Source organism: Hevea brasiliensis, chromosome 10 (genome assembly GCF_030052815.1).
Source record: "Hevea brasiliensis isolate MT/VB/25A 57/8 chromosome 10, ASM3005281v1, whole genome shotgun sequence".
Taxonomy (NCBI): Eukaryota; Viridiplantae; Streptophyta; class Magnoliopsida; order Malpighiales; family Euphorbiaceae; genus Hevea; species Hevea brasiliensis.
In genome coordinates, this window is record NC_079502.1 from 6,329,418 (window position 1) to 6,349,114 (window position 19,697).

General features: G+C 28.8%; 2 protein-coding genes across 4 annotated transcripts in view; one reads left to right on the forward strand and one right to left on the reverse strand.

Moving 5' to 3' along the window:
- The first annotated feature begins 11,070 nt into the window (after positions 1-11,070).
- LOC110639715 (uncharacterized) lies at positions 11,071-17,991 on the forward strand. The gene is made up of 8 exons (XM_058129060.1): positions 11,071-11,664; positions 11,863-12,075; positions 12,159-12,359; positions 15,668-15,775; positions 15,969-16,106; positions 16,231-16,482; positions 16,712-17,032; positions 17,136-17,991. The coding sequence occupies exons 1-8, from the start codon at positions 11,128-11,130 to the stop codon at positions 17,301-17,303; spliced, it is 1,938 nt and encodes a 645-aa protein (XP_057985043.1). The 5' UTR covers positions 11,071-11,127; the 3' UTR covers positions 17,304-17,991.
- A 484-nt stretch (positions 17,992-18,475) lies between these two features.
- LOC110639726 (uncharacterized) overlaps positions 18,476-19,697 on the reverse strand; it is a 28,177-nt gene continuing 26,955 nt past the window's right edge. For all 3 annotated transcript variants that reach the window (XM_058129057.1, XM_058129059.1, XM_058129058.1), the window contains exons 17-19: positions 19,373-19,480; positions 19,190-19,255; positions 18,476-18,999 (exon numbers count right to left, since the gene is read on the reverse strand). In XM_058129057.1, coding sequence (XP_057985040.1) covers positions 18,925-18,999; positions 19,190-19,255; positions 19,373-19,480 — 249 coding nt within the window. In that variant the 3' untranslated portion in view covers positions 18,476-18,924. The remainder of the gene's footprint in view (positions 19,000-19,189; positions 19,256-19,372; positions 19,481-19,697) is intronic.

Consider the following 19,697-nt stretch of genomic DNA (forward strand, 5'->3'; position numbering starts at 1 on the left):
CTATCCCATTCTACTTTAGCCAACCATAAAGCTATTGTTTAGTCAATCCCCAAATTAAGAAGCATTTGTTTTGTTTTGTTTTTTTTTTTTAATATGAAGAAGCATTCTTGCCTAACAAAGGTATCACTTTTGACAATAAGCAAACTTTGCATCAACCTTTTTCTTAATCTTTAAAAAAAAAAAAATTCTTTTGATAATATATACAATTCAAATTGATTCATGTCCAACTCATTTATTTTAATTTTTATAGGAAGTGACAAAACCACAACTTATTGAGTGGGGCAAGAGATGTACCTTCATAGTGGCTTGAGTTTCTATTAATAAATAAATGTGTTAATATTATATTTATTACTGTAAAGTGTTTGATTTGACTCATAAATTAATTTATTTATAAATAAAAAGTTATAAATAAATTAGCATTTAATTTGACTTATAAATTAAAAATACTATTTAAAATAAGTCATAAACTATAAGTAATACTTTATTTTTATTGATTTATTTATTTTAAATTACTTTTAACTAAATAAAAAATTATATTATCCTAATAATTTTTAAAAAATATTAATACGATCCTCATTTTAACAATTACAATATGTTTTTTTTTTTATAATTTTAATAAATTAAATATTTTTAAGTATATTTTATCTAAACACTTAAAACTATTAAAAAGTTATTTTTAAGTGATTTTGTCAAACAATTTTAATTACTTATTTTTAATTTAATTCATAAATTAAAAATATATTTTAAATTAAAAATTAAAAATAAGTAGTCAAATTAAAATTCTCTAAATTTATTTAATACACTCATTAAAATGTTTTTGTTCCTCTATTTATATAAAATTTGGATGTGTGAGAGATTTTGTCAAAATGTTCACTTAATATAACACATTAAAATTTTATAATTATCATTAAAAATTTGACACAAATACTTATTATAGTTAGCGTGCACCGACTATAATGTAAGATATAAAATTAATAAAAATATTATATTTTATTGTTCGGTAAATTAAGAACGAAGTTGAACACAATTATAACTTATTGGACGTCGTGCTAATTTATTTTTAAGGGTGAATATATATATATATATATATATATATATATATATCACCCAATTTTATTTTTATAATTAAAATTGATGCAATAATATAAAACATATTTAAAATAAATATAATATTATTCAAGTAAATTTCAAGTAATGTGAATTTTAAGAGAGTAAATCACTAGTTAGTTTCTGTATTATAACAAAATTATCTATTTAATTTTTATATTTTAAAAAATATATTATTTAATTAATTATTATATTTTATTTTTATTAAATTATTTAGTCACTTCGTTAATTTTATTGTTAGTCAATACTGATCAAACTACTATTTAATCTATCTATTTTAATAAAACTAATTAGTTGATTTTTATATTTTAGAAAACACATTAATTAGTCCTTATAATTTGATTTCATTAATTATTTAGTCTCATAATTATCTTTTATACTTAAACTATCTTAATCTTCTCCTTTATTTTTTTTCTTATCCTCTTTTATTTCACTCTTTATATTTCTTCACCTCTATACTCTCATTCTTCTCTTTCTCTTATTATCTCTTTATTTTCATTTATTAATAAAAATGATATAAACCCTATAGAGAAGTTAATTAATTTTCTTAAATTTTTAAATAATTAAGAAAATTGTTATTCACTAAAAAAATATAAAAATAATGTCAAAGAGTCAAAAGTTTTTTTAAAAAAATATAAATATAAATTTAATTGTTACATAATAAAATATATATTTTTATCTAATAATATATTTTTTAAAATTTTGAGTTTTTCAAAATATAAAAATTAACTAACTAATTTCTTTAAAATAGAATAATTAAATAATAATTTAAATAGTATGAATAATAAAAAAATTAATAGAAAAATTAAATAATTTAATAAAAATAAAATATAAATTTTAAATAATATGTTTTTTAAAATATAAATATTAAAAATTAATTTCATTAAAATATAAAAATTAAATAATAATTTTTCCTTTCTCTTAGCTTAGATCAACATTAATTAATTATATGAATCTTTAATAACTTATAGTTTTTTTTTTTGGAAAATATTTCTTATACTCTTTGTATTGTGATTGTATAAAGGTGTTTGTTTTATTAAACAGTTCTCATTGAATAAGCGCGTTCATTTGTTATATCATGTAATCTTTAAAAATTAAATAATTTAAATAATTTTAAAAATAAAGTTTTTTTTTTCGCTTGTTTTGGCATTGGTGATTAGGATATTCACATTAAGCATGTGCCAAAAATGTAATATCTAATTTAATAAAACAATAATTTAAAAAAAAATTAATTGTTGCATTCTCTAATTTGGTCATATCACATCAGTTTTTGGAATGGACCAACGTTACACCCTTCTTAGTCTAAGTCTAGTCCTTGGCCTCTTGAAATTTTTAAATTAATCCCTATTAGGTAATATTAGCTATTTTAAATTAAATTATTTTAATTAATATCAAAACTAATAAGTTTCCATATTATTATATAAATTAAGTCACTTTTATTTTATTATAATTTTTTATTATTAATGAAAAAAGAAATTGAAAATTTTAAAACTAAAAGAAAAATAATTATTAATAATAATTATTATTATTAAAAAAAAACTCAATTTGCTCTTTATATTTTCCTTGAGAATATTTAATTTAGTTAATTTTTAACTTTTAATTCAATTTTACTTTTACTTTTTCAGTTTTAGTTTATGTTTAATTTAGTTTAATATGCCTTAGTGTGTGAATTTTTTTTTATATTTTTAATGTTAATTACTTATTAATATTTTTTAATATTAATTAAATAATTATAATTAGTTAATTTTTTTATATTTAACTTTTTAATATTAATTAATAATATGGGAAAAATAATATTTTTTATATTTTTTTGTTTTATTTGATTATTATTTTTTAATTTTAATTAAGAAAATGAAAATATAAAATAATTAAATATAAAATAATATTTAATATTTTAAATAATTAAAATTAACTATAATCATAATTTTTAATTTTAATTAATTATATGAAAATAAAAATATTTTTTATTATTTCTTAATTTTAATTAATTAATAAAAAAGTAAAAAAAATGTTTTTTCATACTTTCATTTTAACTAATGATATTAAATAATAAAAATAATATTTGTATATTTAATTTAATTAATTATAAAAATAAAAATAATATTTTAATATTAAAAATAATAAAAAATTTAAAATATTAATAAATAGCGTGTACATATTAATTAAGCTAATTTAAATTTAAATTAAAAATAAAATAATCAAATTAATTAAAAAAATTAAAATAAATTAAATTAGACACCTCTAAATAAAATATAAGGATAAATTCCACTTGAGGTCCTGAGTGGGAATAGCTGTCCTTCATGGAATTCAGTGTGGGATATCCCAGTCTCCAAAGAATGGAGCACGTGAATTTAGATACTTGGACGGCTAGTGCCTAGTCCTAGTTTTTGATGGAGAAATTCATTTCAAACTAATCAACTTTTTTTAATTAATTTTATTTCAATTAAAATTTAATTTTAAAATTTTAAAATATTTTAATATCATTAAATTAAAAGTGTTAATATATACATTTTTATAAATTTACTACTGAAACTTTAATAGAAAATATAATACATCAATTTTATCACAATAATTTAATATATTTGTTTCAATTTAAATTATTATTGACTAACTAATTTTAATAAATTAATGTGATTTCTAATTAAAAGATGTAGAATTGTGCTCAAAATAATACTGAAATATGAAAATTATTTATAAATTATACGAAGAAGATATTATATGAAAGGTGCGGACTACCGAGCAAGAGCTGACGCAAATTTGTGGTACGGCTAGTACTAAATGAACTAAGCCACGCGTAGATCATGGTCCACATATGCCTTTCTCGTCCTCATAAGCCTTTATCGTTTGACACGTGGCAATTTGCTGATTGTTGCATGTGCTTCTCATCTTTGTATACGTAGTTCCGTACTTATCCATTTACCTACTCAACCAAAAAAAAAGAAAATACATGTTGTCACTTTAAATTTTTTTTTTTATTATGTAGTTAGTACATGACAAAAAATAATTTGGAGAGATGATAGATTGAAATAAAATAATATCTAAAAGTTGCTTTTAAATTAAATTAAAAAATAAAAATAAGCTTATTAGTTTTTTTTTTCCACTTTTAAATACAAGATATAAAAAAAAAGAGATGAGAGTATAATCAGATAATATTTAATATTTTAATTATAATTAAAAAAATTTTATTTATTTATTGTAATATATTATTTATATTAATATTTAATAATTAAATAAGTGATTTATAAAATATTATATTTCTTAATTTTTAGATGTTGAAAAAATATTTTGATAAGGTTTAAAAAAATGGTATGGCTACTTTTCTATTTCAAAGTTAATGAAATAATTATTTTTATTAAATATTTTTATTTTAGTTTATTATATAAATAACTAATATTTAACTTAATTATTTATATTTATTAATTGTTTTAAAGTTATATTTATTAAACATTTTAGATTTAATTTATTAATTACATTTTATTATTTTTTTATATAATACAAAAACTTAAATTTTAAATTTTATAATTTTAAGAATGTTTTTAATATTTTTAAATTAAAGCTTATTAATAATTAGGGCCAATTATTGATGATAATCAATTGAAAATTCTGGTTGGAAAAAAAAAAATCATGTACTCTTAGAGGGGTCATTGGTTTTTCAAATTAAATTTTTTTTATCTTTTGGTTTAATTGGAAATTTAAAAGAGAAGTACTTTCAATATATGGAGAAATTTATTGTCCCACGTTGATTTGAGATAAAGTATTTGTGCTATATGTAAAATTAGAACAAACTATCTACTCTTAAGCTAATTTTTTGGGTTGAATTATATTCAATTCATTTTTTTTAACATATTATAAGAGCTTATCTTGCTTAAATTAAATTTAAATAAGAATATAGAACCGATATAACTATAAAAATATTGAAGGGGTAAATAATAATTTTTTAATAAAAATACACTAAATTTATAGTTAAAATTCTAATTTAAAAGTTTAGGAGGGCAAACAATCATTTAAGTCTATGTTTGGGAACTTCGTTGGAGAGGAAAAAAGATAAAGATGGGAAAAGAAAGAAGGAAAATAAAAGTGATTGAAAAATTATTTTTCTCTTTTTGTCTGGATATTAGAAAGAAAAATAAGAGAGAAGTTTATTTTTTAAGTAATAAAATATTTATTTTTTTATTTTAAATTAAAATAAATAATTATAAAAATAAAAAAATAATTTTATTTATTTTTCATTCACTTTTTTTTAATAAGAGAAAATAAATAGTGATTTGTGTTTGTTATTTGTGCCTTTTTTTTTCTTAAATTTTCTTCATTCTAAATAAAAAAAAAAGAAAATATTTTTATTTTTCTTAATAATTTTCCTTTCATAAGTGAAATTTTAGTTTTAAAAGCTTTTAGGAAGCTAATCACACGGCAGTTCCGCCCTGCAAGAAAGCAAATTAATGTCATCGGAAAATCAAGAAACTGCCAAAAAGAAGGGAACTGATAAGGTTTCAAATTATTACTTTAAATAATAGAATCCTAATTGTAAAAAATCCTAATTACTAGTTTATTTTTTAATTTGTTAATTTTAAATTATTTTATGGGTATTATTATTTTTTACAATTTAAAAGTAAATTACTTTCTAAGAAGTTAATTTGTATACCAATCATATTTAAGTTATACTTTCCATAAAGTAAGTTCCCTATAAATACACTTATCTAGAAATATACTTTATAGGAAATAGAGTATTTTAAACCAAACAAAGTCGAAGTAGAGTTCCCAAGTAATTCATTTGAACCAAACAAGGTCATAACTTAACTAGGTTATAGTAAGCAAGTTATTTTTTAGAAAATGAAGAACTAAGAGTCTTGGACCTTGTTTGGTTCAAACTTTATATATCCTAAGAAGTGAAAGGGAAGTTAAAATTCTCATGGATAAGTAAGTAAGTAAGTTATTTGCCAATAAGTGAATGAAATTGATTTCTTGACTTTCTAGGAAATTAAGATAAAATACCAATAAAATAAGATAGATTTTCATATTTTTTGGAAATTTAAAGTTTCCTAACTAAGTTATTTCAAATCAAATAAGGCCTTAACTTTTTAGGAAGTTAAGGGTAATGACCAACCAAACAAACCAAAATTTAGCACTTACTAGAAGCTTGAAATTCTTGAATTAAATTACCCCACACCAAGATCTTGAAGAAATTTTATCACTATAAGTGATAAATAACAAACCAAAGATTTGCTGTAAGATGAACAGGGTAGGACATGGCAGGGCAAGGGAAGTAGGTGCAGATTCACCCACCATCTGGCATTTGCCATTACTAATTTGAATTTTGAGTGGCCATGCTTGAAGCATTAGATGCAGAACTCTATATGGAAATCGTGATATATCTAAACAGAAATTTCTTTCTATGTCCTGTCCCATATCAATGTCATCTTTCAAACTTTAATGCAAGAAAACCCAACATTAAAAGCTATTTATTGCTTTGCCTAATATTTGCTATGTTGACTTAAAATGGTAAAATTTTCACCTCCCAAGTTTTGTTACCATGCACATAATTGTTTCAATTTTAACTTTTGTAACAATAAGATCATTAAAATTCAATTTCTACTAGATTCTTGATTTTTTTTTTACAACAAAAAGTTTAAGTGAAGGGAGACTCTCTCAATCTAGAGTCAGAACATGCTTGGATATATCACCGACCTCATTGTGGGATTACAGTAAAATTTATAGATCATCCATTAAGAGAGATGACTTATAAGATTTAAATTTTTAATCTAATGGGAGCGCTGATTGTGTTTTACCAACTAAATTAATTCTTCTTGGCACATTCTTGCAAATTATTCTTTAAATGTATTTTATAATAATATTATCTGTTTTTAATGCCCCGTTTGACAACAATTTTTAAAGTACGGTCAAAACATTATTTCTTTTTTTTATACTATTAAGTGGTATAATATTTATATTGATATTTAGAGATTGAAGGATAATTCACAAAACATTACTCCTCATAGTTTTTAAAGGTTGAGTGAGCATTTTGATTATGATAAAAAATATAATAGAATAGCTAACAGTTATAAGAACAGCTAACATTACTAAACAAACCGTAAAAGTATTGAAAGTAAGAAGGTTTATAAGTTTTATTTTTTTTTTTATCTATTTTGAAAGAGTTGTTAATCGGAGATAACTACTTTCTACTTATAAATTATTATTTAAGTCACTAAGTTCTTTAAAATTAAAATGGAAAAGAGTATGATCAATGAGATTTAATTCAGTAGTAACTTAAATTATCTTTAAAAATATAAGATATTGAATATGAATCCTAATAGAAATCAATTATATATAAGAAAAAGTATTTCAAATTTTATCATTTTTTTTTTAATTATTGACTGTTAGAGTAGGTGTTTTATATACTAGTTCTTCTTATTGGCCAAAGTCTCCGAGCTCATTATATAATATTTATTTTCTTTCGTTGTTTTAGATTTTTTAATTTTTAAGTTGAGTGTATTGGAAAAACCTGCTAGCTTAAATTTAAAATGAACCTGTATTGGAAAGACCTGCTAGCCTGAATTTAAAATGAACATAACATGTTAAGTTTTCTTCATTTTTATTAATAAAATATTATGCATATTTTTAAAAAAAATTTATGATGTGGTTTGAATTTTGGATTTTTTTATGAGTTTGAATTATATTTTGATTCAAAAAGTTCATAATGCGATGTGAATGAAATATTTTGTAAGAATTATGGTGTAGTAAAGGATACGTGTTAATTTAAATATTGTAAAGTTTACTTATTTCAACAGATTGTGATAGTTTTAATAAATCTATTCCCTTTGTTTGAAATATAAAATTATATAAGAATTCAATTCAATTGATTTCTTTTTCTCATATTTAGAATGAGAGAAATAAATTTATTTTAATTAAAAAAAATTAATTTCAAAAGAAATATAAATCAATCGTGATTTTGTGAGAATTCAATTGAATTTTTTGTTTATAAATAATTTATTCTAAAGCAGGCTATTGAGATTAGAGTCAGTAGAATTCTAAATGATTGTAACTTTTTATTTATTTATTTTCAATATAATAAAATTTTATTTCTTATCTTATTCGCAAGCATAAACTTTTCACGTAAAATCTATATGATTGTGCGTATGCCATAGATTCATATTTAATATAACACAAAATTTGTTTCATAAGAAGGATGAAAGCATCAACAATAGAAGCCCATTAGACAGGAAAATGGATATGCTGACCCTTCAGTTGGATCAAAATAGGGATAGCATTAGAATATAACAGTATATTTCATTTGAATATCCATTCAAATGCAAAATTTCATGCAATAAATTAGCATTTTATGCCTTCAACTAAGCTAATAATTTCCTGAAAGAACTATGGATATGATCAAATAGTTGGAATAATGCCATTGCAGAGTGCTTATGAAGAATTAGATTCATCAGAATATATGAACATCAACTTTGCACAAGAAATATCAAAGCTTCTCAAATATCTAAGGATGAAAGCAGATTTTTTTAATATAAATTATGGCTTATATTCTTCCTTGCAAACTACACATGATCATTAGTATATATCTATTGAATTTTATGATTTATTTAAAAAAAAATAAAGAAAATGGGTATTCTTTACATTATGGAGAAAACAGAGAGACAAATGGAAATTGCAACAGGGTGGATGCTAATATTTCTAGTAAAATTCCTTGCTAATAGTAATCAAGATTTGGATATTCTTGAGAAGATTGAGAATCTAATTCTCATCATTTTCTAAGACAATTCCAGAAATGTTCAGAGGAAATGCCAAAAGCAAATCTTTTTATATATTCACTAAAACATATCAATCTCCAGAATTGACCCTGCCTTGTGCTGAAGTGGGAGAACCAAGTTATGCCTTTTATATCCCTGTTGCCCATTTTCATCACATGTGTCTGCAAATTTTTGAATGATTTTTCCCCTTCCCTCCACTTGCTATCTAATCAACCATGGAAATGGTATTCCAATCTTTTGAAAAGAAAAGAAAAGAAATGAAAAGATGGGGAATTGGATTGGCACATGCATTACCAAGAATATATGCAACCTTATCCCAAATAAAGCCATAAAAGGTTGCCCAAATTCCAGAGCATGCATAATTGCATATCAATTAAGGTGATATGTGCCAAAAGTCCAAAAGTAACTAGTGACAATAGTGCCAATGATGTTTTGACCAAATGGTAACACTGAGATTCTGGGATGACAAAATCTCAAGTTTAAGTTTAGAGACATTATTTAGACTATTTCAAGATGATCAGGGAGTAATTAATTAAGTGACTGCAAAGTACACTTCCTAAAAAATTAGTGACAATAGAAGGAAGAATCATCACTCAAGATTTGAGGCAGTCAAGGCCCTTGTAGCTTTAGGAATTTCAATCTATAACCAACTAGGTACAATAGGGTCAAAATTGGTATCAATTTTAGCACATTCTGATTTAATCCATTTTGGATTAATTTCTTTTTTGTACAAGCCAAGTATGGAGAATGTTGTAGTTGTACCACCTGTTGCTTCTCCTCACAATTAGGAATGTCAATAAGTTGAGAAGGATTTTGATAGTTAGAAAAGATGGTGGTAAATATGTATGCTATTAATTACTATTTGAGAAAACAATGATAAAATTTAGTTTAAAGATTAATAAAATTTTATGGAAGAATAATTAAATAAGTTGAGAATTAAATAAGTCTAAAATAAAGACTGAATTTTTAGTTAAGGCTAAAAAAGTCATTATTTAATAAATATTATTTTTTAATTTTTTAAATATTAAAAATTATTTATTATTTTTAATTGAAACAAAATTAAAAAATGAAGAACAAGATGCATAAAAATTATATAATATTAAAATTATTTTTAATATTTATTATTAAAAAATAAAAATAAAAATATTTTAATTTTTTTTGGTCAATAATTGAATTTATTTGTTCTTAGTTAAAAAATTTTATCCTTATTTTTTTTTCAAATTTTTATATTGATCAAAATCATAATATAAAGTTAGATTTTCTAAATCCAATGCAAAAACTATATTTTCATATTTGGCTATTGATTCAATGACAACTTTACTTTGTCTAGATGCCCCAACTAGTAACTTTGAGAGTGATGAGAGATTCAAGAATGATATTCAGATGAGGAGGCAAATGAAGGTATTTATGCTGGCTTTAAGGGGCAGTCCACCAAGAGAGTTTAAAAGGGAAGTCCAAATCTTCCCTCTAACTAGCCTCATCCTGAGCCCACCAAGCCAAATCTTTAATCATCCCCATGAATTACCCATTGGGCCCTATCACTAGCCCAAAAATTCACCTAAGATTAATATTAATTATTTATGTAATTTTAAGGGTTTTTACTCTCTTTCCTTTCAAACAATCTTATTATTTTAAAATTGCTTCCCTTTTATCTAAAAATCTGCTCCAAACATGGTATAAGAGTCAATTTGGTGTTGCTGTTATAATTATTATGGAGAAAATTATTTTTTTTAAATATATTAATTAAATAATATTTAAATTTAATAAATTTTAATTATAAAGATATTGAAATAAAAAAATTATTTTTTTAATAATATTTAAAATATTTTTTATTTAAAATAATAATTTTTAACCTCCAAATATAATACTAAACAAATATTAATAGTCTGTTTGATATTAAATTTTAAAGATTAAAATTATTTTTTTAATAAAAAAATTACTTTATATGCTAAAAATTTTTTTTATTATTTTAATATTTAAAATTAATTTAATTTAATTTTTAATATTTTTTAATTAATATATTTAAAAATAAATTCTCAATAATAATTTTGATAATAATGCTAAACGGGCCGCAAAGCTAAGCAAATAGGGATTTAAATTTAAGTCTAAGTTAATTGTATAAAAAATTATTAAAATAATGCTTTTATTGTTATTAGTTTTTTTAAAGATTGATTAAAAAAAAATCGCTGTGAAGACTCGAGAGTTATAAGTGGTGCCTGCGGAAATAAGAGCTAAAAATTAGAAAGTGAAGGAAATAGAAATGGAAGATGAAGAAGAGATATTCGACGGAGTACGAGCTCAGTTCCCTCTCACCTTCGGCAAACAATCTAAATCCCAAATCCCGCTCGAACAAATCCACAACACCACCCGCCGCCCTACTCCCCCCAACACCACCTCCGCCGACAAATCCAATGCTTTCCCTTCTCTCTCTTCCTCCTCCAAGGCCTGGCTCGACTCTCTTCGCGCCTCCAAAACACCTAACCCTAACCCTACAATTGGGCCTTCTCCCCTACTTTCTAAGCCCCGCGACGATGGCGATGGCGATGGCGATGGCGATGGCGATGTCGATGTCATCATTGGACCCCCTCGCCCGCCACCAGGTTTTAGTAATGCGGCTGAGGATGATGATGGAAAGGTTATGGTAGGGCCTTCTGGTGATGACGACGATGATTCTGTGATGATTGGACCGCCGCGTCCGCCACCGTCACAAGATTCGGACTCTGAGGAAGAAGAGGAGGAGGAGAATCGGTATCGGATTCCTATGAGTAATGAGATTGTGCTCAAGGGCCATTCTAAGGTAATTATTATTTTTAGGATATAGGAGATGATGCTACTTGCTGCTATATCTGTGGCAATAATTTTAGTTTGGTTTTTGCATTTAGCTACTTTCTATTGTCAGGAGGAAAAATATTTGCAGCTTGCTTTGAATTGTGTGGCTTAAAATTTAGTTGTTAATGATCATAGCAAAGGTGATTTTCTTGGTTATGGTTTTCAGATTGTGTCAGCTCTCGCTGTTGATCACACTGGGTCTAGAGTTCTTTCTGGGAGTTACGACTATACAGTACGCATGTATGATTTCCAAGGGATGAATTCACGTTTGCAATCATTTAGGCAGCTCGAACCATTTGAAGGTCATCAAGTTCGTAATTTAAGCTGGAGCCCAACTGCAGATCGTTTTTTGTGTGTGACTGGTTCTGCTCAAGCTAAGGTAATTAATTCTGCATATGTTCTAATCTTTTACCATTTGCTTGGAAGCTACAGTATTAACTGCAAAACTCATATTACTTTCAGATATATGACCGTGATGGACTTACATTAGGTGAGTTTGTAAAAGGGGACATGTATATTCGTGATTTGAAGAACACCAAAGGCCACATATCTGGGTTGACTGGAGGAGAGTGGCATCCTAAAACTAAGGAAACTATTTTGACATCATCAGAGGATGGATCATTGCGTATATGGGATGTAAATGATTTCAAAAGTCAAAAGCAGGTTTGTGTTTTTCTAATCACTCAATTCTGCAATCTGCAACTTTGATTTGTTGATGCCATGCATTTTCTCTTAATTTTATAATGAAATGATACACCAAGTCTGCTATGCATATGGTACACACTTAGAGAAGTAGACATTATAAAAATAGTTGTAGATATGAAATTTTCAATAGACGTTATTGATGAATGAGAGAGAGAGAGAGAGAGAGAGAGAGAGCATGGTTTCAAATATAGGGGTTTTAGAACGGTTGTTGCGCAATACACTGTTATTTACGGGCAAATTTGGAGTTGCAAGTGTAACGGTCCTAACAGCCTTTATTTACCGTTATGTAATGGTTACTGTAATTATTCCTCTGCAGGCAATGCTATTTTGCTTCTCTTTTCTTTGTCTACGTATCCTCTCTTCCAAAGCTGCTATATCTCTCATATTCTCTCAAATTTTCACTCAAATTTCTCTAACTAAAATTATCATTAAATATCTATATTCTATCTATACATTGTTTAATGCTATGATGTCTAAATATGATAGATTTAATATCTCTATTTGATTTATTTGTGCTTGTTATATAGTTGTGTATCTTAGTTTTATTTGTATCTATCAATATATAGTCATTTTATGAATTTTGTAAATTTTTAAAAAATTTTGCGTTGCGCCAAGCCGTAACCGTTACGTTGAAACCATGAGAGAGAGAGAGAGAGAGAGAGAGAGAGAGCTACCTGTTAAAGAAATTCCCTTGGTCGTCTTTAACATACTAATCTAGATACTTACACATGGCATAATTTGACAATTTGGCGACGAATGATACTTCCTAGTGAAAATAAAGTTCATAAACAAATTTCTCTCATTCAACCCAACTTGTCCAAATGAAAGTATCTCTAATAGATTTCACTCGTGAAACTGTTATTTATATTGCAAGTTCCCAAATGCTGTATGTTTGCGATCCTAAACGTCAAAGCCTGTGGACCCGATGAAATACCAATTGAAGTGTGGAAGTATTTGGGAGATATGGGAGTGGCATGGTTAACTAAGTTATTTAATAAGATTCTAAACTCAAAGAAAATGCCTGATGAATGGAGGAAGAGTATTTTAGTACCTATTTTTAAAAATAAGGGAGACATACAGAGTTGCTCAAACTATAGGGGAATTAAACTCATGAGCCATACTATGAAGTTGTGGGAGAGAGTTGTAGAGCATCGACTACGTCATGATACTTCTATCTCTCTCATTCAATTTGGTTTCATGCCCGGTCGTTCAACTATGGAAGCGATCTTTCTCATTAGAAGCTTGATGGAGAAATATAGAGATGTGAAGAAAGATCTACACATATTTTTTATTGATTTGGAAAAGGCTTATGATAGTGTTCGAAGAGAGGTCTTATGGAATGTGTTAGAACAAAAGAGGGTATCTATTAGGTACATACAAGTATTGAAAGACATGTATGAAGGAGCAACTACTGTTGTGCGTACAGTGGGAGGGGACACAAGAGATTTTCCGATCTCAATTGGATTACACCAAGAATCAGCCATAAGCCCTTACCTTTTTACATTAGTTTTAGATGAACTGACGAAACATGTACAAGAGAGTATTCCTTGGTGTATGATGTTTGCAGATGATATTGTTCTGATAGATGAGACACGAGAAGGAGTCAATAGAAAGCTAGAACTTTGGAGAAGTACTCTAAAGTCAAAGGGTTTTAAGTTAAGTGGAACGAAGACAGAATACATGCATTGCAAGTTTAGTGAAGGCCAAACTGGTAATAGCGAAGGAGTTAGTTTGAATGGAGTGATACTGCCCCAAAGTAATCACTTTAAATATCTAGCCTCAGTCCTTCAAGTAGATGGGGGATGTGAGGAGGATGTTAGTCATAGGATTAAAGTCGGATGGTTGAAGTGGAGACATGCCACGGGAGTTTTATGTGATCGTAAGATTCCTAATAAATTGAAAGGAAAATTTTACCGTACAGCCATACGACTGGTTATATGGTAGTGAGTGTTGGGCACTGAAAGAGTCGTATGCATCTAAGATAAGAGTTGCAGAGATGAGAATGTTAAGGTGGATGAGTGGCCATACTAGACTAGATAAAGTCCGTAATGAGAGTATTAGAGAAAAGGTAGGAGTGGTGCTAATTGAAGATAAGTTGAGAGAAGGGAGATTGAGGTGGTTTGGTCATGTGAAGCGTAGACATACGAAGGATCCAGTTAGACAAGTAGAGCACATCAGTTTAGAGGATAGAAAGAAAAAAAGGGGTAGACTTAAATTGACTTGGAGGAGAGTAGTACAATATGACCTAGAAGCATTACACATTTCTGAGGATTTAACCCAAAATCGTTCAGAGTGGAGAAAGCGAATCCATATAGCTGACCCCAAATTTTTGGGATAAAGGCTTAGTTGAGTTGAGTTGAGTTGAGCAGATTTTTTAGTTGAAAGAATTATATGAAATCTAACCATCTTTTATTTGAAATTTTGAAGAAGCCTTGAATTCTTAAAGAGAGAAGAAGAGACATTTTTGGGAGATAGGGAAGCCTAAATTGAGGAGATGGAAGATGTACAAAGAATTCCTAAAAGCTTATGCATTTGATGTTGAGTAATCATTGTGTGCATTAGTTTATTAACAGCAGTGCTAATGAGGGACACATGACTCAAGTTAACAAAAAAAAAAAAAAATTTGGGGGGGGGGGGGGGTTGGGTGGAGACTTGTGTTGTTTCAGATTAAAATGATAACTTATATAATGTGAATGATTGAAGTTTACCATTTAAATATGCACATATACTATTTTAACTATTGTTGAGATTGTGCTAGTGTGTGTTTATATCTGCATGAACTCTTCTAAATGAGTTGTGATCCTAAGCCTGCCTCCTTGGATTGTGTACCATGAGAAGTTCTGTGCCTCTTCTATGTAGCCATACTGCATATTGTTGTGAACCTCATTTCAGGTTTTCTAAAATTTCATAACTGTCGGAAAGTAAAGAAGAAAGAAAGCTATACTTGGCACTTCATATGAAATGAATGGGACTTTATATTGGCTCCTTAAGCGCTTTTCTTCATGCTTGATTTAATTCTCCAAATTTTAGCACACATAAGGTTAGCTGAGGGTGGGCCTTGGTGCAGCAGTGAGGTTGCGCCATTGTAACATGGATGTTGCTTGTTCAAAACACAAAAAGACCAATGCAAGGAGCAGGTGTTTACATCTGGCTCTATTTAAAACATACAGTATAGGAAGATTCATGCATTAGGACATATCTTTGTAATGTTATTTAAATAGAAAAGAGAGGACTGTAGGTTGAGTGTTGTAATCATTATTATACAGGTCATCAAACCAAAGCTTGCTAGGCCGGGAAGAATTCCAGTTACAGCATGTGCCTGGGACTGTGAAGGAAAATGCATCGCTGGTGGCATTGGAGATGGTTCTATACAGGTTTCTTGCTTTTGTCCTGATAATTTTTTAACTGTTAATTAACTAAAAGCTAGGGTCGAGAATTGTCATTTTCTTCGTCTAATAGCAGTGGATTATTCTCATCCTACATTTGATTTAAACTCTTGCCCTTTGCATCTTCTTGCTTTTTACCAATGTTTTTCTTATATGCGTTTGGCTTAATTTATCTTTGCAGATATGGAACCTCAAGCCTGGATGGGGAAGCAGGCCAGATGTGTATCTTGAGAAAGCCCATTCTGATGATATTACTGGTCTTAAATTTTCCAGCGATGGACGATTTCTACTTTCAAGAAGCTTTGATGGCTCACTGAAGGTAAGGATGAAACAAGTGTCAAAGCATATTTCATTTTATTTTTATTCAATGAATATATGTTGATTCTTGATAGTGGATACTTATTGTATATTTTTCTTCCCATGCAAATTTTTATGTCTGTTAGGTTTGGGATTTGCGAAAAACAAAAGATTCTCTAAGGGCTTTTGAGGATCTTCCAAATCACTATGCTCAAACAAATATAGCATTTAGTCCTGATGAGAAGCTCTTCTTGACTGGAACATCTGTTGAAAGGGAGAGCACAACTGGAGGTTTGTTGTGCTTTTATGATCGGGAAAAACTTGATCTTGTTTCCAGGGTTGGAATTTCCCCAACTTGCAGTGTTGTGCACTGCATGTGGCACCCAAAACTAAATCAGGTTAGCAACATGATATGCTTCTGTCTTCAAATTGGCATTTTCCAGTTGTCTCTGGTTTGTGTTTTTTTATGTGCGTTTATGCTAATTTGTTCCTTTGCATTATTTTTATTGAGCATGTATGAGAAGCATCCACTGTTTGACTTTATTTTTTTACTCTGGAACAAGCATGCATGTTAAAATTATGGAGTAAGATATACACTATAGTCTTACTTGCTTTATTTGTTTGAAGATCTTTGCAACATCTGGAGATAAAAGCCAAGGTGGAACTCACATATTATATGATCCAACACTTAGTGAGAGGGGAGCTCTTGTCTGTGTTGCTCGGGCACCTCGGAAAAAATCTGTGGATGATTTTGAGGCACAACCTGTTATTCATAACCCTCATGCACTACCCTTATTTAGAGATCAGCCAAGCCGTAAGCGTCAGCGAGAGAAGATATTGAAGGATCCCATTAAGTCCCGTAAGCCTGAGCTTCCAATAACAGGACCAGGTCATGGTGGGAGAGTTGGGGCAAGTAAAGGAAGCTTGTTGACCCAGTATCTACTTAAGGTGATGTCTTGCAACTTTCTTTTGCTTTCTGCTTTTGCTCTTAAATTTTTCCTGTTATAAAAATAAGCATCTGGTCTTACACCTGTTGGGTTCTCCATTGCAGCAAGGAGGAATGATCAAGGAGACATGGATGGAGGAAGATCCAAGAGAAGCTATATTGAAGTATGCTGACGTTGCAGCAAAAGATCCCAAGTACATTGCTCCAGCATATTCACAAACCCAGCCTGAACCAGTTTTTGCAAAATCAGATTCTGAGGATGAAGAAAAGTAATCTGATCATCTTGTTTCATTTGCTGTTTGCAGCCTGGTAATGGATCTCATGGTATTTTCTCTGTGGGAGGGCTCAGCTGTTCATGTAGTAACAGTAGAATATTGACACATCTAAGGAAGTTATATTGTGCCACTACCCTTGCCAAGAATTGGTAGCTCAATTTTCTTTGCTGTTTATTTGTGGCTGAGATCAGATCTTTGCCATCTCTTCAGTAAGTTCAACAGCAGAAGGCATTGAAGAAGAAATAATGAAATATGCTGAAAGTTATCATCATAGCTTACAATTGGTGATAGTTAAAATAGGAGAATTTCTGATGTATTTTTCGAAGTTCTGATCTCAGTAACATGGACAGGGCTAAAATGTAGATGAGCACCAATCTCATAATCTATGTATCATAGTCTGCTTCTCTGCTGTAGATTTGTCGAAAGCTGCCAACTGGTGCCTAAAGAAGTTGTGCTCTCTGAGTTGGGACATCTTCAGCTTGATGTGCTGTTCAATCTTCACTACCCTTGTAATGCTGTATAATTTGCCATTTTATTGGTTCCAACTGATCCTCGAGAATTAGTCTCTTCTTGCTTGTAATAAAAGATATGCCAGATGAAGGTAATGTTTCCCAAAGTTGGGTGCAGAATCAACCTGTTATTATTACTACTCTACTATTATTACTATTATTATTATTCTTGAAGAAGTTCGTTTGTCTTTAGAATCTTCAGCAGAAGTTCCTCATAATGTAGGAATCAACTAGAAAAGCCCTGAAGGTGATTCATATTTTGTGGGTTTGTGGCCACTTTTCTTTAGCAACGCTCGATTTAATTTGCTGCATTTAATTTGTTGCGGGTGCTCTTGGTCATGGTTCTTGACCTCACCCTGTGGTGTTTCTGGTGCCATATGAGAAAGTGCCCCTTTTTGGTTCCCCAGAGGTTCAAGTTCATTTGCAAGGTTTTATCAACAGCTAAAGAGGATGGGAGATTGTATAAGAACAGGCATTTGTTTTCACCTTCCAACTGCTGCATCGGGTCTAAACCCTTGTGCTAAGGACACAACACGGATCGGATCGACTCATCAGGCATCTGGATGATTTCTGTGTTTATTTCTTAAATGGTTTCTTTATGCCAGCTATTTTTGTCTGGAATGGTACAGCTACATCAAACTCTAGAAATAACACAAAATCCTGCCGCAAAAATTTGTCTATCCATTTGAAAATCATACAGAGTGAATCTAAAAGATAAAGCAGGGGAATAAAAAGTCCCCTCAGAATCCCCTCAGAAAATGTTTTATCATGCTATTGACATTTACAAGAGCTTGATAAGCCCAAGACCATAATCCCCTTAAAAGATTGGGATCAAGGTCATTTCCACTTGTCATTTCTTGTGGGCAATACAACAGGCATATCCTTGGTTTTACTTGTTAGGCATCTGCAATTATTGCTATCTTGCTATGTTACAAATTTGCTTTGTGCAACCTCCAGCAGCTGCACCTCAGTTTCACATTTAATGGCTCCAAAAGTGAATAGATTGACATAATTCGCAGAACCCAGCAACAGAAGCCATTATTCTTCCACTGCATTGCTTAAGAATTTGATCTCATGTATTGAACTTGTAAAAAGGATTAATTTAGGGGCTTAGGGGCTCCCATGCTCAAAGCTTGACAAACGATGATCTGATAGAACAGCAAATAGTTGTGTGTCTAAAAATAGCTGCAAAACACATAGCAGGCCATTAAAAGTTGAGGATTGAGCAGAAGATGAATAGGCTCAATATGTGAAAATCTTCAGGATATGTGCTTTGGTTAGTAAGTAACAACCCAGCAGCTAGAACATACAAATCCAAGTTGTTGTAAAATAAGTTGGTAAAAAGAAACATTCATGAAATCAAAACTTAGATTACCTTTATAAACGGTCGGTCCCTACTGGGAAACGAATCAATAAAACTGTCTTTAAGAAGTAAGCAAACCTGGAACAAAAAATAAAAGGAAAGCCCAAGATCATGTTAGATAAGCATGCAAAGGTTATAATGTTGTTTCCTATTAATAGGACGAAAATAGAAAACCATAACTTCAGATTGTCTAACCCTGTCATTGTTTGATTGTACATTAGTTATTGTATGGGACCTCAAATCTGAACAAATAGAATCCAAGTAGCGTCTCATAATGGTCAAAAATTGGGTTGCAGCTTCAGCCTGAGAATCAGTAAATATAAGAATTCATTATGAGAAGAAATGAGTTGATAATTGTCACAAGTATGGAGTTGTTAATGGCCTGAGATTCATGCTGGAAAAATTTTGCTTAGTTTATCATGCATTATAATGATTTAGGGAAGATAAAAGCTTATGGTTTTAAGGCAAATAGCCGTGCAAGCAGAAAAGTTTTTCCGTTTCAATAAAGCTATGAATACTA